Below are 22,069 nucleotides of genomic sequence, written 5' to 3'. Positions count from 1 at the left end.
GATCCTTAGCGCCATCAGAACCTTGGAAAACAGGCCGATATACAACCCTTCTTGCAGCTTCATCGGAAACCACTTAGATGAGCCGGCACAGCATCGACAGCGAGCATCGAGTACTTCATCAGCCTACGCTCCGATGCGTGCTCTCTGGGAGACCTTGGCCCCGGGACTGATGGATGGCCCTGGTCAGTGGTGCCTAGGTTCACTCGGTTTGTGACTCACAAAATATGGAATTGACTATGTCGCAAAGTTTCCACCACAATCTTTGCGCTCTCCAGTTCTTCATCAGACAAGGGAGCGAGAAATGGTCTCAGAAGATTGAAGAAGCTCAGATCTCGCGGGAGGAACTGGTACAATATATGCTCGAAGAATCGAGGGAAATACCCGGCGGCGGACCAGTCGATGAGATAGATACGACTGCCATCCACCATAATGTTTCTTGGATTAAAATCCAGATGACACATAGATAGGGCATGGCGACGAAGATCAAGTCTGTGCCCTAAGCTGGGTGAACGTCGATTGAGCCAAAGTTGGAGGTCATCTGTCTCCGAAAACTCCACCTCTTCATGTTCAGGCCAGAGCACACCAGATACTGGCCCGCCTCCAAGTGATCCCGGCTTCGTCGCTCCCTGTTGATGGATATAACCCAAGATGTTGCCCAGCTCCTCAGCCATATTTTCTGCGCTCGCCAGGTCAAGCGTCTCGCCATCGACGTAGTCCATCACGATATACCCAATCTCCTCTTTCTGCAAGAACCGATAAGCTGTTGGCACATTGACTATGTCTGCGTCGAGGCGCCGCTGTGCGACCTGTTGGTTCTTAAATTCTTGAGCGGTAACAAAATGGCCAAACTTCACGGCCAGGCTGTCTGTGATGCGCACCACCTTGTTTGAGCACTGCGGCGCTGAGAGAATTGTGGTCGCTGGATCGTGACAGAGCGAGATGATTCGATCGTTAGTGAGAGCAGACATAACGTAGAGAGGATGAACGGTGGATGCAAGAATTTGCGTGAACAATTATTTTCTTCGCTTAGACACTTTGGCGCGCTCGGGAATATGTTACACGTGACCTTGGTTGCATTGAAAATCGGAACTTGAAATCCCGTGTCAAACATGATGGAGTGAAGAATATATAAAAGTGGCGATGTTACTGAGACCGGCAAAGTTGATAATGATATCATTTCTTGCGTGACGTCAACGTTTGAGAAGATCTAGTATTCTAGGTAGAATAACCGCGATATCTCCTTGGAAGAACCAGTCATTGTCACTTAATTCTTCCACCAGCCGGTGATCGTTTTCTGCATCGATGATAGCCAAAGATGCTCCACATGCTCGCGCTGTATGCACCCATTCTGCAGCTGGGAAAACTTCCAAGCTTGTACCAGCAGCGATCACCAGATCGATGCCTTCTTCCGATATCCACTCATCGATTCTGTCTGGTGCGCCAGCAGCGAGTCTCTCACCGAACCAAACGACCCCTGGGCGCAATAGATTTGTACATTTGGGGCAATGTGGAAGGTCGGATAATGTTGCCGAACGTGATTGGTGATTGGCATTGGACAGCGACAGCAGGAACGGAACGTCATGCGGCTTATGAACGTTGGTGTTGTAATCGCATGTGGTACATCGAACCACCTTCAGTGTGCCGTGAATGCCCAATAGTCTTGACACAGGATGATCGGTTTGCTCGAGAAGCCCTGATATGATATTAGCGCACCGCCCGCACAATTCCTGTCTTCCAGACTAATATCCGTACCATCAACATTTTGATTGATAGTCAACCATCCTTCATGCCATCTAGCAAGAGCCGCTAGCGCATGATGTGCTGCGTTTGGCTGAGCCGCCAATGACTTGAGTAAGCGCTCGCCGTAAAAGCTCCACACTGTGACTGGATCCTCTTTAAACTTGTTGGGTGAGGCAAGCTCTCTCAAATTGATGTCATTCCATAACCCGTTCGTCCCACGCCAGGTGGCCAGACCAGATGGTGCGCTGAGTCCAGCACCCACGAGGCATAGAACCCGCGAAGATGCGTCCAGAAAATCTGCAAAAGCTGACCAAGCAGAATCATCGCCAGTATCAGCACCATCCATGCTGCAGCCAAGGTAGAGTTCGGGGGCGACCGTGGCCCTCCAGCTCGTATATTTTGGCGGCAGGCAGAGGCGCGATGGAGAGTGCTGGGCTGATCGGCGAGCCACTGAAAGATGGTATCTGGATGGCGATGCGGCGGAGGTGTGGCCGGGAGAGCCATGAGGAGATGGTTGTGGAGCCTGTTGCGCCAAGCTTTGATCGGCATCAGCGATTTCCGACCGTCGATAAGTAGCTGCCGGTGCCTTCTTCCATCCACAGAACACGGAACACGAAGCCCCCCACACATCATCGTTTTATTTAGACCCACTAGATAAACATTAACGTTGCACCTTCAATCCTTCCATATGACAGGAGACCCAGGCTCTACACAGAATTACGGTGGGACTCCTCGGACTTCGCAGACCACCCCTACGAACACGGCGCGACTAGTTCATTCCATCGGAGATTTGCATACCCTCTGCGATGTATACGGCACCGACGAAAACGGAGATGGTAGCTATGTGTTTAAGCCTTTTCGTTCATCGACCCCGACGACAATGTCTATTACGGTCACGCGCCAATCAAAAGGACTTTGTTGAGCATCGAGGATGTAAACAATTACCTTGAGCGAATTCCGGGCCAGGCCATCTATCCCGAAACGTCTTCGCGGATCACTGTGGTGTTCAATCCAGCAGCTATAGACGGTTACATCAAACGTCCAAAGCTGACAAACTTCAAGGCTGAAGACGCGGGCCTATTGCATCAGCTACTGCTCAAAGAGGCTGATGCATTCGAATTGCTTCGCCAACATCCGCATCCAAACCTCGTCCGATACCACGGCTGTCTCGTGAAACGGGGTCGTATCATGGGCCTTGTACTTCATCGGTGTTCCACGACGCTAGAAAAGAGGATGAAGGAGGGGGATATAACGCATTTCAACAAAGAATCTTGGGCAAAGCACCTCCACACTCTTGGGCTGGCTCACAACGATCTTAACCCGGCTAATATCATGCTCGACGAACATGACAACGCTACTGTCATCGACCTTGGATCCTGTAAGCGTTTTGGTGAACAACTGCTTACAGCAAGCACGGACGGATGGGTGGACGAGTACTTCAGCACCTCGGAACAACGGCACGATGAGGCTGCTTTGAAGAAGATACAGGCTTGGCTAGAGAGTGATGGGCGGTCACGTGGTTCCATCGCGTGATTACCATTACCTTGGCAGCGTTCCCTGTAGGGAAGACGCGGACTCGCGGAGACGAAGAGTCAGCGATTAAGAACGATTAGCCCGCTCCGTATCATTGATAGGGATAAGGAGTGGTGAGAATATCTTAGCGTTCACCAGACCAACACTGCGTGCCAACGTGACATCAACAGGGCCGAAAACCGAATCAAAATAAGCTAATGCTTCGCATTCTGCCAAGGGATCTGGTGATTGAGGGTCCGAATGCCTCACCTGGCTACGACTTTAGCAGCGTCCTTCTCCGGTCACGAAAAACGCACGGAATGAGTTCATTGGTCACCATGTGCATTCGCTCTTGACCGGTGGCCCTCGCCGGATCTACCTGATAGAACCCCACTTTCTTGGCAGATGAGCGTATATGGGGTTGAAGTACGTCCAGATGTTTGCTCCTCAACCAACCATCAAGCCGTCAATCCAAATCTTTTAGTATGCCTCCCCAACGCAGCGTGTGTACACAATACCAAATACGTTACAGATGTGGTCACAGCCTAAACAGCGGGTTTGTGAAATGCGCAGCGCATGAGCCTATGGACAATAGATGCGCTTCTGGGACATGGAAGTACGAGGAGGAGAAGACGTCAGGACACAATTGCAAGAATTGTTCCACGAGCGGCTAAGGTATTTCAGGATTATTTTTTCCACGGCTGTCCCAACCCTGACTTGTCGTCTAGTGCTAGCATGAGATCCTCAATATCTTTGCCTTTGGCATTGCTGCAATCATTCCCTTCTAATAAACATACCGTCGCATGCTCCAAATCGATGAACTTTGGCCCCTCTGCTGTGATGAGAATGTTGTACTTATTAATGTCTCTATGAATAACACCTTCACGATGGAGCCTTTCAAGTCCTCTCTGACAAGCGTCCGCGTCGTCAGTAGAAGGAACATGTCCAACGACCATTTTGCAAAGAAACCCAACAATCCGTTCTTGTTCACAGGCGTACCCGAGTAACCTTGGCACAAGAGTGCTGCGTCGCGTTGCGAGAAAATGATACACTTTGACTTCTTGCCTGAGCGAGGGTATTTCATGAGCAAAGGTTGCAATTTTGAGGATGCAGGTATCTGATCCACTTTGCACCTGGGAAACGCGCTGTTTGAATTCCTGAAGAGTTTGTAGCTGGGCTATCTGAAGTAACGGATAATCGCCCGGACATTCGGCTCGGCGTAGCTCGTGTGGCGGCGATGCATCCTGTACGCATTGAATTTGACCGTTGTCATTGCGGATGGTTAGGGTTGTCCAGAGCTGATTCCATTCTGAGTACTCCCTAAGATGTTTAAGCAGCGATGGACCGTGCGTGCGTGCGTTTTCAGGGATTATGGTCGGGTCTCTGACATAGACGTAGACAATTCTGCTGCTGTCTTGGTCGACATCTCGCTGTATTCGATACAGACATTCGGAGTCGTCCACGAGGCAATGCAGCATCTTGTCTGAGGACGCCATGGTGGTCATCTTAGTCGATGACGCCGTAAAACCATTCAAAAGCAACAGAAAAACTGTGAGATGTATTCGGAGGATGGAATCTCTCATAAAAGACGAGGAGGAGTGTGCTGTGAACGCGTGGCGTGGTGGGTAGGGACGACGGCCGGTGGAGTTATGCGAAGACGACGGGATACAGGACTAGAAGAAGGAATTTAGGCAGCGGGAAGAGATGCGGGTTCAGGGAGATATCATACCACGCTTGGGTGTTTCAATTCTTGTGCGAAAGGTAAAAGGTAACGTTCTCGGGAGTCTCCAACGAGGGCTAGGATTACTCTTGGAATTTTGGGCTGCGCACGTCTCTCGCAAGTCTTCGACCTGGTCTTTTTCTTCGCCTTTGAAAGTTAGGCCGAGCGGTCAATGGCACTGTGCGCTGTGATTGACGCTATCATGCTGTAGACATCGTCGCGCTCTCGGAACTCCGGCTGATTGCTCTAGAGGCGGATATTTATTCTTCCGTCCACACAGCCACAGGCCCAACAGCTACAAGCCTCACAGCCATAAGCGTGGCTGTGTATCGGCCCGAACGCCTGCTAAGCGCGGGTAGTTAAACCTAGTAGAGAATAATAGAATCGCATGCCATCTCAGTTCGTGAACACCAACACTATCGCCCTCCTATGGCACGCCTTATGCATCGTCGAGCCGCCAAAGCCCCCGATAACCTGATCGAACTTCCTTGTCCCCCATGCCCCTTGCGCGCGCCGCCTACGAGGGCCCGTCGCACCCCGACGCAGGCCACAGCATTCCCGACGTCTCTGACAACGGTACTCGAGTCACCATTCTCCATCCTGGCTATGGCAAGAAGAACAACATCCTTATGAAGCTCCTTGCTCTGGACGATCCCCAACATGGCCTCGAATATCATACTGCGCATGTCGCGTGCGCCATTGTGGCGAACAATCGGTGGGACGGCTTCTTTGCGCGCGACCGGGAGGGCTGCGAGCGCGTGGATCGCCCTGAAGACGGGATACTGCGGGAGGCGGAATACTTTTTTCACATTCCGGGTTATCCGGGCGGCTGTGCAGAGGAAGGCCAGTCTGGCCAGCTGGTTCAAGAGCCGTTGGGCCCATATCCCATCGTGCCGGCTTTTTTTCGACTGGACATTTCCAGACAGCCTGCCCCATCCATGGAAGGACATTCACATCCGCGCTAGTCGCGAGCTGCTTCAGTCGAGCACCATCGCCACCTTGCGGGTTCGCGATTTCAATTGTCGCGTCACCGGATACATCGAAGGAACTCAGTATGCGCACCTAGTTCCCAAGGACGAGGAAGCCTGGTGGAACAGCAACGGCATGGGGAACTACACTGATGCCATCCGAGGGAACGCCAAAGAAATCAATTCGCCGCAAAACGGTATGCTCTTACGGGCCGATATCCACAAGCTGTTCGACGATCGACGCTTTGTGATTGCGCCCAAGGAGGGCAAATGGCTCGCTCACGTCATCCAAGGCGAAACGCCGGAACTCACACAGCTGTACCATAACATCACCTTACGCCCGCTGGCCGGTGTCTGTGTTGAATACGTTTTTGCGCGCTTCGCTTGGGGCATTTTCACTCTCATCAACAAGTTCGTCAACCAAGGCACGACTCGCGCTTACGCCATTCGCGTGAATAATTCCACAACGGTCAGGTCAATGTCCCAGAAGGACTGGGAGACGCACAGGGACCTGATCAAGCCTCCTAGAAGCCTTAGCCCTGGAAAGCGCTCGCTGAAGCGAAATCATGGTGAAATCACTGAATCCGAATATTCTGAGGACCATCTCTCTGAGGACGAACTCTCTGATGACCTTGAAGATGAGAGACTTTCCGACGAGGATCTCTCGGACGACTGCGAAGCCGACGAGCTGGGCACCCGTGGCCGACCGAGGAAGCGCAGTTTCGACTCCCGCAGCTTTGAATCCCTCACCCACATCTCCACATCTTTGCAACAGACCAGCCAGGAGATGCCAATGACGCCGTCCCTCACGGATACGGAGGGTGCACCAGCGCTTACATCACTCCATATGGATGCGAAGCTTTCAAACATCGACGGTCCCGATGATGATGCCGAGATGGTGTCGCGCAAGAGGAGAAGGCTAGTGATTGAACGAGATGTGGGGTAATGGGTAATGAGAGGGTGATGAAACTCGCACATTGAGTGGAGGACGGAATCGAGAAACTTACGAAGAGATGGGTCTTCTAGAGAGCCCGCTAGAGGTCCGTATTGTGAAGCTAGTCTACCGATTATCTGTACGGGCTCCAAGGGAGATCAGCACATCCCAAGTCGAGGAAGTTATCCGTTCTGACGCCGCATCAACCGGCCGTTGTATGCTCCTCTCCCAAGTGGGCTACATTGACGACTCTGCTTCGCGAGGTGACACCAGTGCGGGGGATAATGACACGTTGTTTAGGGCAATACAGGCTATAAATATTTATAGTCGTGGCATTGTCTGTTGCTTTTGCTCCCTACCGGCTCGCGAATCTTCTCATACCATCCATCTTCGCCCTCAACCATGTCGAAGAACACAATATGGGCCGTCATAATGAAATAGATAGTGCACCTAGCACAAAAAGGTCCGTCTCGACATCCGTATCGAAAGGACCGTTTCGAGGGCAGTAGAACCTGCAAGGTTTGCTGCACCAGCCGCTAAGGAACACATCGCCGTTCTCCAACAGCTGTTCTCCCTGGAAGTCGGAAAACTTGATGTGGAGCCACTCATCGAGAAGTAGATTCGTGGGCTAGATATCGTAGTGACGAACGCGACTAGGCGGTTCGGGAACAGTAGCTACTCAGGATAAGAAACTCTGCATTCGTTTCATGTCGCTCGCTGTGTGGAATGTTGCCCCTTCATAAGCCCAATTCGGAACCCAAGACGGTATCTTCGCCCCAATTGGACCGCTGAAGCTAACATCAATAAGTACAATGCGCCCTTGGTCATCTTTCATAACGTTGCTCAGGCTCAAGTCTCCGTGCGAATAGCCCGCTTCGTGGAACTGCTTTACGGCTCGTTTGATTTCCTCCGAACGGAGACGCATCTCGTCATGTTCCAATTTATAGAGCTCTTTCATCTGGTAGCCGCGTATCTTGCCAGATTCGAAAATTGGTTTGTCGGAAAAGGAAGGGATTGGTAGGTCGAATAGTGCCAGCCGGTCAAGCACTTTATATTCGTATTGTAGGAGGGCAATGGATAGAGCATCGGGATGCGCTAGCTTGATAATTGGGTAAGGCTGTGAATCGACTCGTCGGATACAGGAGTGAGACCCAAAATCTACTAGCACAGAACTCCTCCGCAGGGAAGCTATATCGGGGCTCTCTTTTACGGGGGACACCTCGCTAGCTCGAACAACTGGAAAATTCGCGAGGTCGGGATAGTTGAGATCCCCAGACGATGTTAAGGAATACAACTTCCCGTCGTACTCGATGTTGCACTCATATACGCCACGTTGTGCGCCACGGTATGGCGGCGTGATTGGTTTCGCAAGATCTACATACGGTTAATCCTCAGTATAGGACGACGATCGTGCATAGATGCAGTCCCGCATAGCAAGCTGCTAGGACGTGATCGATGTAGGGTTCATTAGACATCTCGTCGGTGGTTGTTACGCATCGGCTCCTCGAAAAGGTTTATCTGCCTGGTCTAAAAGGGTATAAGTACGGCTGTTCGCCCCTCAGGAGCAATGTCTATTAGGCACAACGGTTCACTTCCTCGCCTTTTCTGTCAAGACTTTCTGCCAATTCGCATTATACTCACCTTACCTCGTCGCCTCTCACTCGACTCAAGCAATCTCCAATATGGCTTCGCTCAGCAGTGCTAGCCCTTCCCATGTGCAATCAATCTTGTTCGAGCAGATACCTCTTCTGGACTTCTTCTTCCCTGGCCTTGCGCCTGCGACTTCCTCTGCCTGGTCCCTTCTTACTGGTATCCCGAGCATCTATGGTCGGCTACTGTGCATCTGTGGTTTGCTCCTATTGTTCAAGAAATATGCTTCGGAATATTTGAGGGAATTGCTGGAAACCCACTTCAGTCAGTGAATCCGCCATTAGAGACCCTATGCTATCAACTCCTAACAGATCCATAGTATCAAAAATGGACAGCGCGTACTTCCTTCGCCACGGTCGATCTCAAATCATCTACGCATTCAAATGGACCTGAATCGCATGCCAACAAGAAGTCACTGCACTACTCCCCATGCAATAGTCGCTCTTACTTCTAGCACAACCGCCATCTATTGTATTCGAACGCAAACGAAATCAATTAGAGCTTAGCTTTACTAAGGAGGAAGCATGCATATCGTACTTCGGACGGAATCTAAAATGTTCTAAGGGAGCTCTTAGATAAGTGCCGCTGGTACTGTTTAGAGCTAGTTAAGAACAAACTTGTGTCTTTAAGCACGAAGGAGATAGGTAGAAATCTTCTAAGTTAAGGAACAAAAGAGATATGTTAACTGTAATTATTAACAAGAAGCTAAAAGAGATGTTGCTATGTAACGTAGCAGAGTTTCCAGATCCTAAAACTAGGACATAGTACTCTACGCACGGCCTTCTATATTAAGAAGGGTACCTACTTTACAGACTACCTAGAACTAGGAAATCTAGCCTTAGCCTTTCTATTGCAGGCAAGTTTGATTTAGACGTTTACGTCCTCACTATGTCTAGCCTCGACGACCGTAGCCTAAAAACTCTCTTCGCTGAGCTCCCGCAGCACTGCATCGTCCTACTCGAAGATGTCGATGTGACCAGCGTGCATCGAATACAAGACAGCAATGCGGATGCAAGCCAAAGCCTTGGCCAAAATGGCTCCCCACGAATGTCTGCCGGTGGAAAGGTGTCTCTATCAACCCTCCTCAATGTTCTCGATGGTCTAGCGTCACCCGAAGGCAGAGTGTTGATCATGACAACCAATCATATCGAGCGCCTAGACCCTGCACTCATACGTCCCGGCCGTGTGGACACGAAGGTCAAGTTCATTCTCAACTCTGAAACATTTCTGGGGGGCACGATGTGCCGCCACAGAACGTGATGGTGCCAAGCCGGTTGGGTTCGCCTGCCCAATAGGAAGCAGGTTCAAAACTGAACCAGTCTCGATGTGGGCTCGGGAGGGCGAACGGGGGACATCAACGAATCGATATGAAGAGTGCCGAGTCCGCCCGAAGCAGAGTTGTGTGAGCACCAATGTCATTAGACAAGTTGGAGACTTTGCAGGAGCGCAGCGTAGTACTACGGCTGAGACTGCAATGATCGGTAGTCGAGGGAGCGTAGATGAAACGAGGCAAGCAATGGTAGTTAGAGAGATAGGCGAAGAAGACGAGAGTAACTAGAAGGAATTGTGGCGACAATAACGGGAGTAGAGTCTTTGTAGAGATCAAATTGCGCACTTTCGGATGGCGGGGACCGCCTGCAGCCACGCCCGACAGCAGCTTTCATCCACGCCGCCAAAAGTAGCGTCCTTCGACTTGTTCTGAGAAGCACACAATTTTTTCTGTGGATGAAGAAAGACTGGAGTAGCCGTTGTTGCAACCTGGTCACGTGCCGGTCCAGATTGGGCAGAGAGCTAACTGTTTTGGGGTTGCCGGGGAAATCCCGCTTTGCACGGTGCTGTACCAAAAATGGCTTACCCGGTCGTGTCAAGCATGACATGCATCAACAGCTTCCTGTCCCATTCTCTGCCTGCCATGGCTTCCTCCTCTCCCTCCTGCTCCTCTCCCTCCTTCAATCGAATCCGAGACTGGCTGCGCGCCTCCCCAGACCCAGCGCTCATCGCATCGCCGTTTCGCCCCCTGACTCCTCCGAAATCGCCTGCGGCCACTCCACGACCACCGAAGCGAGCCCGCGACGCCTCGCCATGCGACATGGATAACAATCCCCTGCGTAGCCCCAGCCCAAGCAAAAGACAGCGCAAAGAGGATAATTTCCCCTCCGGACAAACTGCGTCGCGCTCTAGTAGTGTGGTTGTGTCTGAGCGCACCATCTTAACAGCGACAGGCAGCGCAAAGCGGACTTCCAGCCCAAGTCGCCATCTTACCGAGCTACGGACCGCTCGACCCTCAATTTTGCTCTCCCCGATAACCATGCCCCCGAAGCGATTGTCGGAAGACGCCATGACACGACTGGGACGACTAAGGAGGCAGCTGGGCAGTGCTCTTAAGGGTGGCTACATCCCAGTAGGTCTGAAAGATGCGATTGAGCAGGACCCGGACTTTCGACTGTCCCTCTCCATGGAGCCCATTGATGAAGAGGCTTTCGATCACGAGGATACGCGCACACTGGCTGACTTTGCGCTCGTCGACACCCTACAACAGGTAAAGAAAATATTCCAGGGTGCTACTCTCTGCACACAGTTCGGAAGAGATGAGAATGCATGGTGCTTTAGCGTTGTCTGGCCACTTATCGAGCTTGCCCTCAAGCTTCACGGCAATGATAAGTGGAGACCTGAGAGCGTGTAAGTCCGACTCGCCCCGTATGCCTTCCCCGCTAACCCCGTAGGCAATCCCGAAGCATAAACCCACTATACCTCTCCCGCATATCGGACCCCTCTGTACCGACCAAGGAACGCCATCTCTTTCGCAAAACCGATTTTTGCTTCTCGTACTCGTACCTTGACCTGCATTTCCGCCGACTATACAACTGGCTGGAGGAAGCCAATGCAATACATGTCTCCCATACCACGGACAACTTCACCTCGCGTGCCTTCCTCTTTTCGGGGATTGAGGTCAAACCAGAGAACGGCAACCAGAAAGAGGCAGAGCTGCAGATGGGTATCTGGATGGCGGCGAGTTTGCGGAAGAAGATGGAGTTGGCGAGGAGAGCTTCTTTTGGAATTCCAGTATCGGAAAGCGAATCTGCGTCTAATTCTGGAGTCAGTCATGATTCGAATGAGATCAAAAATCCCGACAACAATGCAGACGACCCCTCCATCACAGCCCTCCTCGAACCCGCCCTCACCATCATCGGCCACGAGCACAAAATATACTATGCCTACCCGTCTTCTGCAACAGGAGACATCACGATCCTGGGACCGGATGAAAAGTTCACGAATTTGTCGACGCGCTCTGTACAGGGCATCTTTAAACTAATCAGCTTTTATGCTACCATCTTGGACTATGGATATCGGGCACAATTGGATAGTGGGCAAGAATCTGACGGAGGGCTCTGGGGTGACTACTTAGAGAAGATTGTTAAGGAAGTGAGCAAATGCATTTATCGTTGAGGTAACGTCAGAGATTTGGGGCTAGCTGAGGTGATGTGAATCCATAAATCACGAGTTCGTCGACCGCCCCTGGCCTCCCGAGGAAGTTCTCGAATCGTAGCGCCGCCTTCTAAGGTTAGCCCAAGTCGCCTAAAACCCCTCTCATATACGCTATCACACGGAGGAGCATGGACAGTATCGAACACTTCAACCTTACAATCGCGCCGCGGGTTCAATCGCCATTGGGCGAAGTCTTCTTCGTACCGATGTATTTGGTTCACGTAACAACATGTTCTAAGGAAGCAGGTTCAAAACTGAACCAGTCGCCAAAAAAAAAAGCCCCCCCAGACCCTTCACAAGAGCATTTCCGGAGCGGGTCGGCCGTCCTCCCTGCCAGCGTGATCGAGGCGTTCATCTACCCCTGACGAGATTCAAGTGCCAAACCTTCAACAAGTGGTTCGTGGGCTTGGTACGAAGGGGGCAGGGCTGGGATTCCTGCGCCTATATCTGGGCGGGGTGGTTGAACGGTTTCCGGTGCTGCAGGTCATCGTCGCCCACATGGACGAGCTGGTGCCATACTTCCTGTCGCGAACGGACTAATATCTGAGCGAAAACCGAACATTACGGTTCAAGAGCGTGTATGCGCGCAATATCTATGGCACGACAAGCGGGATGTTCAGCCTCGACCTTATGGCCACAGTCCTCCGGGCTACGGGCCACAAGAGGATAATATATAGTGTCGACTGGCCTCTTCCCAGGAATGAGGATGGTGCGGCGTTTATGAAGGCGCTGAGAGACAGCGGGATGGTGAATGAGGAGTTCAGCGATATCTCATATCGGAATGTTGAGCGACTGGTCGGACTGTGAAGGATCAGTACCATGGTGCGCTCTGATCTTTAAGTAGTATTACCGACATAAATGAGTCAAATCTGTTGGCCTCGAAGGCCGCTCCTATGTCTTAGAGTGCTCGGCGAAGAATGAGACCCAAAGAGAATTATATGGGGGTGCAGCGATCTCTTAACAGGGGGCGTCAAGGTAACCGTCGAGGCGACATGCCCTGACTCCAGTCAAGGAGACTGCACTGCCGACTTCGACCGCAATGTAATCAGATCCCGGGGATTGGGGTACGTTGGGACTTTCGTCCCGGTGTGATCGACAACGTAGGGCGGCCTTGCGTCCCACCCATTCAGGTTATGCTCCCTTGCGACAGCGACGTTGACTTCCTTCTGGAAGTCGGGCCCTGCTGCTTTGACTACCGAGTATCGCTTGCCGTAGTCGACGAGTACGACGGGCAAGCTGGCTTCGTGGTGTGCGGTAGACGGGTTGTAGGCGGCATGGAAGACGTCGAAGGCGAGGACATCCAGTCTGTCCCATTTTTCGACGACCAGAGGCGTTGGGTGGCTGTCACCAGCGGAAACACCGAGGGTAGAGCATGCGGTTCTGACGACCTGGTCGGGTAGAAGGGGATATAAAGGCGATTTAGCGCGGACGAAGACCGCGATTCGGGTTGGTTTGCGCGTGTTGAGCAGCTCTTCGACGATCTGTACCGGTGGGTTAGAAAGCGTAGAAAGGCTTCAGCCTCGTGGGGAGTACTTTTGGCACTGGTATCGATCGAACATTCTCCATTCTGAGCTAGAGGTACCCGAGAGCGATGACGGATGAGGGCAATGAAATGGCCTCGGCAGCGGCGATATGCGGCTGCTTATGTAAACATCGATCTCACCACCACCAGCCACACTCCCAATGTTGGCCCAAGCGGCCCAAATCCCCGCTCGCTCTCACGGGGAGCCATGAACAACAAACACTCCACCGCATAATCACACTACGAATTCAATCACTATCTGGAGGAGTCGGGTATTTGCAGGAGGCACATAGCCCCTGCCGCTCCACGGTCCAACCGGTAGCGTCTTGGTCGCTATGGTGTCCACCGCAGTCCACCTCTCGACTTCTTCTGAATTCGAACTGACATGTACCCCCTTTCCCCTCACAAAGGACCTTCCGCCAGGTGCACATCTCAACTCAGCGAAGTTAGCAATTGATGCGTATTTGCGTGCGAAAGCCGCGTACAATCCTTAGGTGCTGATGACTGCGAGAGATGTGCTTGGAGAGTCGTGGGCGTCAGAGGTAGCGTTCGCGAGGAGGGTGATGGCTTGCAGCGTTCTGGGGATGGAGGACGTCTGCGCGTCAGCTTGAGATTAGTGGAGGAAATGCTACTGTAGACTTGGGAGGGAGAGAGAAGCGAGCCACTCATAGTGGTTATCTATCATGTGCATAAATCCGTAGAAATCTTGGCGACATCGAACAATTCGCGCTTGTGTGCCAACGGCGTTTTCCATACTCTTGATGCTTCCCGCCTCAAAGCCAACACTGTCATCGCATTGTGCTCAACGTTTGAGCCTAGCCAATCGCCATGATGCCACTGTCGCCAGCAGGGTCACCGTTGCTGTCGCGAACCGGCTCGCACTTCTCAAGGCTCTGCTCAACGTCGTTGCACGTGATCTTGAACGGCTGGCAATTGAGCGTCGGGGTAAACCATGCTATTAAGGCTAGTCGTGTCACTGATTACGCCAGAATCATGGCTTGAAGCTTACCATTGAAGTCGACACCAGGAACAAGGCGGATGCTCAGCGTCAGAGTCTTCGTTGTCGTGCGCGTATCGGTCATGGCCATGCCTTCCGTAAGTGCGGTGGACCAATCGTGTGTGTATCCAACCGTAACAGTCGCCGTGGGGCCCAGGATCATGTACCCAGCCATCATACTCACAGACAAACTATCGCCCTGGCTATGGGTCACAGACTTCTCATTCGTGAGAGATGAAGAAACGGAGACGGATACAGATTGCAAGATGTCGCAGGTTGTGCCGCCGTTGCAATTGAGCGTTTGGCCGTCGACTTGCTGCGGCCCAGCTTTGGTGTAAGTGCCGCCATCAGGCTCTGCCTTAGAGCACTATAACGAAAGAGTCAGGGTAGCACCATAGGAGAGCATAGTAAATACTCACAGTGACGGCGGGGTTTGCCGGGGTTTGCGATTCTCTTGGGTCACCATGCCGATAGCCAAGGTTCAGTTTGTGTAGAATGCTCAGAGCGCACAATCCCACTTGCTGGCAAGGAACGCTTCTTGCCCGGAACAGCACTCGCAGTCTTGCAGTCACCCCAATAGCACGCGCTAGCAGAGACACTGCGGGAGCCAACGTGGGCATAATAGCAGCCTCTCTGGCATCATTAACATGTTTTGTCCACATCCTGCTCCTCTGTCAACTTTCACATCTTAACAGCTCTCGAATTTCCCGCCGGTAGCTGGGTCTCGTGTCCCTGGGTCCTACGTGGAGCGAAAGAGGACACGGTGATTGTCTCGCGATTTTGTTGATAGATAATACTCAGAAACCGACTAGCCCGATGAAGATCACAGGAGCAGCCTCACAGAGATGGCCATGTTTCAATATGTTTCTTGCCGAGGGTATAATGTCACGGCGCTCGCCAGAAACCCGTTGGTGTTCAACCACGATCACGGTGAGTCTGCTCCGGTGTGAGAACATCTTTGAACAAATTCTAACTTTGGTACAGCTTCGGCAACCAGCTTTTGGGTCAAGTACGAGAAACCTCTCATGGGCAAAGCTGTATCCATTACCAAGCTTAAAGATAATGCTCAGAGCCGAAAGGATAAGATCGGGCCTGTGCCTCTTCCGGACGTGCTGGAGGATGATGATTGGGGATGCTAAACCGGAGTTTGCATTGAAATTTCTAAGGCGGCCTCATTCGAAGGCAGAGGCGTCGATGGAATGTTTGGTGTGCTCTAGGCCAGAAGGCATGGGCAAGCCTGGTGGTCATCAACAAGTTTTGCACTGGTTCGATGGGGGCTACTTCTGCGTTGCCTTAGTCAGGGTGCTGCTACCATTGGTGGAGATTTCCTTGCCTTTTCCTTCTCTTTTCTCTACTTCCTTCGAGACATTCCTTCGCCTTCTTGTGGTCGTTCCTTTCTGTCTTTTCCGTTATTCTTCTTGGGCTCTTCTCTTGCGCTTCGCTTGTCGGGGGAATACCGTGTTTCCCCACGTGACGCACAGACCCCACCTGACGCACACTTTTTAGTATCTCTTACCTCTTCTAAAATAAGAACTATAATAGATAAATAAATAAAATTTTAGTATATTATTTATATACTACTAGTAACTCTATATTAGCTTAGAAATTTTAAAAAGCTATAGTATTTAGTTAGTAATTAAGATTTAAAAATTTATTAAGTTTTTTTAAAAACTTCTAATAAATAGCTTATAAATTAATATATAAGGTTTTTTATAAAATAAACTTATATAAATACTTAATATAAATAAGTTTATATAATAATATACTTTATAAGTAAATCTTTTATATAAGTAAATCTTCTAAAAATACTAAGTAAAAGAATTAACTAGTATTTCTTAAATAACTAAGTAAAACCTTAATATTTTTCTATAAAAATTTAAATATATATAAAACTATACTATATATACTTACTATTAAATTTATACTATATATTTTCTATTACGTAAGCTTAAAGTAAGCCTTTTTCTAAAAGTAGCTATTCTTAAACTTTAAATCTTATAAATACTAGTAAACCTTTATAATAATCTATAAAACTTTAAAGATATATTATATACTATAGTATAAAGTCTTTTATAAAGTTTAGTAGTATTTAGCTTAGTAGTACTAGAGATATTAGCTTAAAAAGTCTCTAATAAGAAGTTTAAAGGTTTCTTCTAGAAATAGATAGATATTACTAATAAATAAACTATATTATCTTTATATCTTATTCTATTACTATAATAAAAGCTATATATAAAGTTACACTTACTTTATAGTTAATATAATAACTATAACAGTCTAGTTTAGAGATTTACCTTAGGTTATATAATCTTAGGTTACGTAATCTTATTACGTAACCTAACCTAGCGCCTTAGCGCTTAGCACCTCTGTATATAGAGCCTCTTAGAGTCTTTTCTTAACTTCTTACCTTTAGATAGCTAAATTTAACCTAACCTACTCTACTAGCACTCTTTATTCTTATAGCTTATAGAGACAGTACTACCTATAGCTAACTTACCTAGCTAGGTATTCTAGAGACGCTTATAGTAGTAAAGACTATAAACCTAGCTCTTATATTATCTAAAGGTTATTATCTCTTTAGCTAGAGACGGCGGTATAATATCTAGCTAAACTAAGTAGCCTTATTAAAAAGCGTTTACTAATAGCTAATACTAAGAATTAGAGCTATAAGAGTCTAGTTGCTTACCTAGAGAATTATAGCTATAAGAGCTCTAATTACTTATCTCTTTAGTGCTGTATAAGACTACTAGCGAATCTAGTTAGTAGTAAAAAGATACTAGTACTAAGCTAAAGAGAGCTATTAAGAGCTCTGTATACAAGAGAACTTCTATAGAACTTCTACGTATAGAAACTCCTTCTCTTCTTTATAAATTACAAAAAATTAATAATTCTCTACTCTACTAGCAGAGCTAACAATCTCTCTACCCTGCTAGTAGAACTAACAACTCGCTGCTCTACTAGTAGCTAAATACCTCCCCTCTTCGCTTCTTTCTTAATTAAAAAGCTAAATAAATCTAAATACTATAGAAGAACTCTTGCAAAGCTAATCTAGAGGTAGAATCTTAGCTCTATAATACCTCTTTACTCTAATAGTTCTTAAATCTAGAGCAGCGAACCTACTAGTAGAATATACTAATTAATATTTCTATTATAAAAACTCTGTTTAGTAATATAACGTGATAACTAATAAGAATTAGAATAATAACTTTAACTAGAAGCTTGTAAGGCTTTACTAGAGCTTAGTAATACTAGAGCTATTATTAGTCTTAGGTTTATATATACTCTCTACCTCTACTAAAGAGCTTTAAGAGCTCTTTCTAGAAACGCTAGCTAAAATTATTAATAAAATAGTTAGCTAATTATATATATAATAGGTATATAAATAATAAATCTATATATATTACTAGATTACTACTAACGCTCTTACTAAGAGAGATAATATATACGTAAGATATTAGATATAGGCTACTACCTTAGCTAAAAAAGATACTAAAATTTAGTAACTATAAGCGCGATTAACCTGCTCTAGAGACTAGATACTATCTATTATACTAGTTTAACGCGCGACGCGTTTCTCTATAATACTAATTATACGCAATTTAAGCGCGTTACTACTAGAGAATTTAATCTTAGATTCTTACCTCTCTATATACTAGCTAGCTACACCTCTAGCGTTATAAGCGTAGAAGAGCTAACTAACGCGCTTTACTAAGTTTCTAGATCTACTCTTATTATTAGATAGTAAGAGTATTACCTTTAAGTAGTAGAGAGATAGCTTATATGATAAACTTTAAGTAAACTAGAATTAGTATACTAGAGATACGCTAGAGAATACTAAGAAAACTATTATTACCTATATCTATACGTAAACTAAAGAAGATATATACTAGACTCTATTAGTAATACTACGTACTATTAAGAATAGTAGCGTAGTAGTTTTCTATAATTATATTCTTAATTAGCTAGAGTGGAGCTATAGAGACTTATATAAGAGGCTAAACGCTTACTATAATTTCTAAAAGCTTTATTACTAAAGCGCTACTAACTTCGCCTACTTCTAGAATAATTTCTTCTATCTTGTATAGAAGTGCTAGCTTCTAGTAGATTAATAGATAGAGAAGTTTTATAAGAAGCTACTAAAGAATATACGCACGTAGTTAGAGATATACTAACGTTAATATATTAATAACTATAATTACTATATAGACCTTACTTAAGATTTTACTTAAGAGCTTACCTCTAGAGAAGCACGCGTTACTACTAGAAAGGCTAAAAAGCGTAACGTAATTACGTTAATGCTATAACGCGCGCCTCTAGCTCTTCTAGGTTTTCTAGCACCTAATAAAGCTCTAGTAATCTAGAAGCTAGTTACCTATTTTTAATACTACTAACCTAGCTATCTAAGCTATAATTACTCTAGAGCTTCTACTACGTAGAAAGCTATTAAGAACGTTAATCTAGAGAAGAAGCCTATAGAGCCTATAGAGCTATAAGTACCTAAGAATAATACGTTAGAATGTAAATCTAATAATTTAGAAAAAGCCTAGCTCTAGAAAAAGTCTTCTCTCTAGAGCTACTTACTAGAGTAATAAACCTACGCGAAAAGCTATTTAGTAGTTCTACGTTTACTCTACTCTACTAAATCTCTACAAATAGTCTTATAATTAAGCTTAGAGGCTTAATTAATATAGAAGCGGGTAGCTACGTTCTAGTACACCTAAAGCACCTTTAAACTCTTAGAAAAAACCTCTACGTTAAGCTATCGCGTATAGAACTAATTCTTCTTACTAGGTATAATAGGCAACCTAATAGCTAAGTAGATAAGTATTTTAAAGCTAATCTAGTACTAGAAAGCTACTAAATTTATACTTACTTTATATATTATAACACTAGCTGCTATAACGTAATAATTAGTTATAAGTTACTTAAAGAAGTTAACGTTTAGGTTAACTATAAGCAGCGCGTACTAATATAGCTAGATACTAATTAATTAATTAATTATAAACGCGACGCGTTTATCTCTATATAATTCTCTTAATCTAACGCTAAAGCTTAAGCAGCTTATTAAGCTAATGCTAATCGCCGCGACGCCTTAATATTAGTAGTAGAAAAGCTAAGAGTAATATAATAAGAAAAGAGAGAATTATAACACTAGAAGCTTTAAGAAAACCTACGCAAAATAGACAGGTAGCTTAAGAATCTTAACCTGCCTACTAGGTTACTCTATAAGCTAAAAAAGCTACCTATTTTGCAAGAAATATGCTTAAAGGCTAGGCTTAACGTTAATATAATTAGCGTAGCTACCTTTATAATTAACGCGCGTTAAAAAGATACTATAATTAGGTACCTTAGTGTCTATAAGGTTAATTAGCTTATTACTAATAGAAAGAAAACCTCTACTACTAATCTAGAGAAGAAACTTCGCTAATAGGTTGCTAAAAAGCTTCTATCTCTAGAATATACTAGCGTAACTATAGCCTATTTCTTAAAAAAGAATTTTAATACTCTACTACTATATAGAGAAGGCGTAGATTACAAAATTAAGCTTATAGTAGAAAATACTCTAATAAATAGTTCTCTTTATAGTATATTACTAGAGTACCTATAGTTAGTATAGAATTACCTAGAGAACTACCTTTATTACGGCTTTATTATCTATAGTAATACGTTATACGCGTTACTAGTTCTATTTACTAAAAAGCTAGGTAGAGAATAGAGGTTCTACGTTAACTATTAAAAGCTTAATACTATTATAAAAAAAGACGCCTATTCTATCTCTTTTATCTAGAAAATACTTACACGCCTATTACGCGCTAAGGTCTTTACTAAGTTAGACGTAAGGTAAGCTTTCTACTAGATTTAGCTTAATAAGTTAGTAGAAGACCTAACGTCTTTTTACACGTAGTATAGTAACTATAAGTATTAAGTTCTATTCTTTAGCCTCTATAATAGCTCTACTACCTTTTAGTAATATATTAACAAGGTGTTATATAGCTTACTAGATAATTTCTATATAGTATATATTAATAATATTCTTATTTATTTAGAGAATTTACTTAAGTATAAAGCCTATGTTGTCTAGGTACTTAATTAATTGTATAAAGCTAGGTTATAAGTAGATATTAAGAAATCTAAATTTACTATTAAAAGTACTAAGTTTCTAGAATTAATTATAAGTACTAATAGAATCTAGAAGAACTCTAAGAAGGTTACTACTATCTAGAATTAGCCCGTACCTATAACTCTTAAGAGTCTTTAATTATTTCTAGGTTTCTATAATTTCTACTAAGCCTTCTTAAAGAATTATAGCTAGATTGTTCGCCCTCTTACTAAGTTACTAAAATAGAGAGTATAGTATACCTTTAGAGAAATTAAGCTTACAGCATTTTAGTAGGTTAAGAATCTTATGCTATCTAACACTATACTAGCTTATTACTCTCTCTATTGCCGTATAAGAGTAGAAACAGACGTATTAGATAGCGTAGTTACTAGAGTTCTTTTATAGCTTTAAGAAGATAGTATCTAGAGACTAGTAGCTTTCTTTAGTAAGATAATAAATACTATCTAGATAAACTATAGTATTTATAATAAAGAAATACTAGCGATTATTCTTAGTGTATAGAAGTAGAGAAGCTAGCTAATTAGCTTATAAGATCTAGAGTCTTTTACGGTATTAACTAACTACTAAGCCTTAGAGTATTTTGCTACTAAGCAAGAACTTACCGCTAGGTAGGTCTACTAGGCAAATAATATTACTAACTATAACCTTAAGCTTACCTATTAACTAGGTTTAGCTAATATAGCAGCGAACGCGTTATTATAAAAGTAAGAAGAGCTTAAGACCTAAAAGAAGAAGAATTACGCTGCCTATACAAGAGCTTTCCTAAATATAAAGTAAATTAGCCTCTTAGCTATTAAGTAATTATTAGGTAAGTTATTAGTTCTAGCTACCTAGAGATTAGCTAGTAGTACTACAGAAATTACTACTACTAATACGTTTATAGAGGTACTCTTTACTAAGAATCTATATACTATAATTAATTAGGTTATTATAGCTAACTAATTAAATAACTCTCTATAGCTAGCTTAAGAAAAAGCTACTATATTAGGCTCTGCCTAGAAAATAGAAAACAGCTTATTAACCTATTAGAATTAATTAATAGTTTCTACTATTAACTACCTATAAACGTATTTAATACGTGCTATATATACTACTTAGGTAACTACCTACCTAGAATAAAGAAAAACTACCTAGTTACTATAAGATTAATATTACTAGCTAGGTATATAAGAAGACGTTAATACGTACGTAGTAGTATATAAGGCTTACTACTAAAGCTATACTCTATAGAATAAGACGCTAGGTCTTCTAAAGCCTCTATCTATTTCTAAAAGAGTATAGTAGAACGTCTCTATAAATTTTAAGAGCTTTCTCTCTAATAAGAAAGAATTTAACTATATATACGTTATTATAGATTAGCTAAGTAAGTAGAGCTTCTCTCTACTCTACTATAAGAAAATTATAGCTTAACGTATAGTA

At 45.4% G+C, this 22,069-nt stretch overlaps 10 protein-coding genes across 10 annotated transcripts; 4 read left to right on the top strand and 6 right to left on the bottom strand.

Moving 5' to 3' along the window:
- Positions 1 to 123: 123 nt before the first annotated feature.
- On the bottom strand, positions 124 to 968 carry BU26DRAFT_559051 (kinase-like protein; the record flags this gene model as incomplete). The annotated part of the gene is made up of 2 exons (XM_033832654.1): positions 124 to 166; positions 220 to 968. The coding sequence occupies 2 exons, from the start codon at positions 966 to 968 to the stop codon at positions 124 to 126; spliced, it is 792 nt and encodes a 263-aa protein (XP_033689355.1).
- Positions 969 to 1,154: 186 nt separating this feature from the next.
- Positions 1,155 to 2,217, bottom strand: BU26DRAFT_474546 (DHS-like NAD/FAD-binding domain-containing protein). The gene is made up of 2 exons (XM_033825504.1): positions 1,753 to 2,217; positions 1,155 to 1,693 (listed from the first exon to the last, which is right to left on the bottom strand). The coding sequence occupies exons 1-2, from the start codon at positions 2,084 to 2,086 to the stop codon at positions 1,191 to 1,193; spliced, it is 837 nt and encodes a 278-aa protein (XP_033689354.1). The 5' UTR covers positions 2,087 to 2,217; the 3' UTR covers positions 1,155 to 1,190.
- On the top strand, positions 2,161 to 3,273 carry BU26DRAFT_559050 (uncharacterized protein; the record flags this gene model as incomplete). The annotated part of the gene is made up of 2 exons (XM_033832653.1): positions 2,161 to 2,200; positions 2,594 to 3,273. The coding sequence occupies 2 exons, from the start codon at positions 2,161 to 2,163 to the stop codon at positions 3,271 to 3,273; spliced, it is 720 nt and encodes a 239-aa protein (XP_033689353.1).
- A 644-nt stretch (positions 3,274 to 3,917) lies between these two features.
- Positions 3,918 to 5,075, bottom strand: BU26DRAFT_514278 (uncharacterized protein). The gene has a single exon (XM_033827796.1). It carries the CDS (start codon positions 4,746 to 4,748, stop codon positions 3,939 to 3,941), a length of 810 nt encoding a protein of 269 aa, XP_033689352.1. The 5' UTR covers positions 4,749 to 5,075; the 3' UTR covers positions 3,918 to 3,938.
- Positions 5,076 to 5,469: 394 nt separating this feature from the next.
- BU26DRAFT_559048 (uncharacterized protein) lies at positions 5,470 to 6,886 on the top strand (the record flags this gene model as incomplete). Its single annotated transcript, XM_033832652.1, has 2 exons — positions 5,470 to 5,843; positions 5,938 to 6,886. 2 exons carry the CDS (start codon positions 5,470 to 5,472, stop codon positions 6,884 to 6,886), a joined length of 1,323 nt encoding a protein of 440 aa, XP_033689351.1.
- Positions 6,887 to 7,553: 667 nt separating this feature from the next.
- On the bottom strand, positions 7,554 to 8,589 carry BU26DRAFT_537196 (uncharacterized protein; the record flags this gene model as incomplete). Its single annotated transcript, XM_033831394.1, has 2 exons — positions 7,554 to 8,192; positions 8,521 to 8,589. The coding sequence occupies 2 exons, from the start codon at positions 8,587 to 8,589 to the stop codon at positions 7,554 to 7,556; spliced, it is 708 nt and encodes a 235-aa protein (XP_033689350.1).
- A 730-nt stretch (positions 8,590 to 9,319) lies between these two features.
- BU26DRAFT_417561 (P-loop containing nucleoside triphosphate hydrolase protein) lies at positions 9,320 to 9,784 on the top strand (the record flags this gene model as incomplete). The annotated part of the gene is made up of 1 exon (XM_033823209.1): positions 9,320 to 9,784. A coding segment is annotated over one exon (465 nt), but the record flags the coding sequence as incomplete, so codon positions are not given.
- Positions 9,785 to 10,390: 606 nt separating this feature from the next.
- BU26DRAFT_136771 (uncharacterized protein) lies at positions 10,391 to 12,055 on the top strand. The gene is made up of 2 exons (XM_033819760.1): positions 10,391 to 11,203; positions 11,248 to 12,055. The coding sequence occupies exons 1-2, from the start codon at positions 10,395 to 10,397 to the stop codon at positions 11,969 to 11,971; spliced, it is 1,533 nt and encodes a 510-aa protein (XP_033689348.1). The 5' UTR covers positions 10,391 to 10,394; the 3' UTR covers positions 11,972 to 12,055.
- An 889-nt stretch (positions 12,056 to 12,944) lies between these two features.
- On the bottom strand, positions 12,945 to 13,614 carry BU26DRAFT_136779 (uncharacterized protein). Its single transcript, XM_033819761.1, has 2 exons — positions 13,544 to 13,614; positions 12,945 to 13,491 (listed from the first exon to the last, which is right to left on the bottom strand). The coding sequence occupies exons 1-2, from the start codon at positions 13,574 to 13,576 to the stop codon at positions 13,018 to 13,020; spliced, it is 507 nt and encodes a 168-aa protein (XP_033689347.1). The 5' UTR covers positions 13,577 to 13,614; the 3' UTR covers positions 12,945 to 13,017.
- A 733-nt stretch (positions 13,615 to 14,347) lies between these two features.
- On the bottom strand, positions 14,348 to 15,149 carry BU26DRAFT_500118 (uncharacterized protein; the record flags this gene model as incomplete). Its single annotated transcript, XM_033826476.1, has 3 exons — positions 14,348 to 14,487; positions 14,542 to 14,896; positions 14,949 to 15,149. The coding sequence occupies 3 exons, from the start codon at positions 15,147 to 15,149 to the stop codon at positions 14,348 to 14,350; spliced, it is 696 nt and encodes a 231-aa protein (XP_033689346.1).
- Positions 15,150 to 22,069: the final 6,920 nt, after the last annotated feature.

This window comes from Trematosphaeria pertusa, assembly GCF_010094035.1.
Source record: "Trematosphaeria pertusa strain CBS 122368 unplaced genomic scaffold BU26scaffold_2, whole genome shotgun sequence".
Taxonomy (NCBI): Eukaryota; Fungi; Ascomycota; class Dothideomycetes; order Pleosporales; family Trematosphaeriaceae; genus Trematosphaeria; species Trematosphaeria pertusa.
Note: the sequence above shows the minus strand (reverse complement) of the source record. Positions and strands in the feature narration are given on the sequence as shown.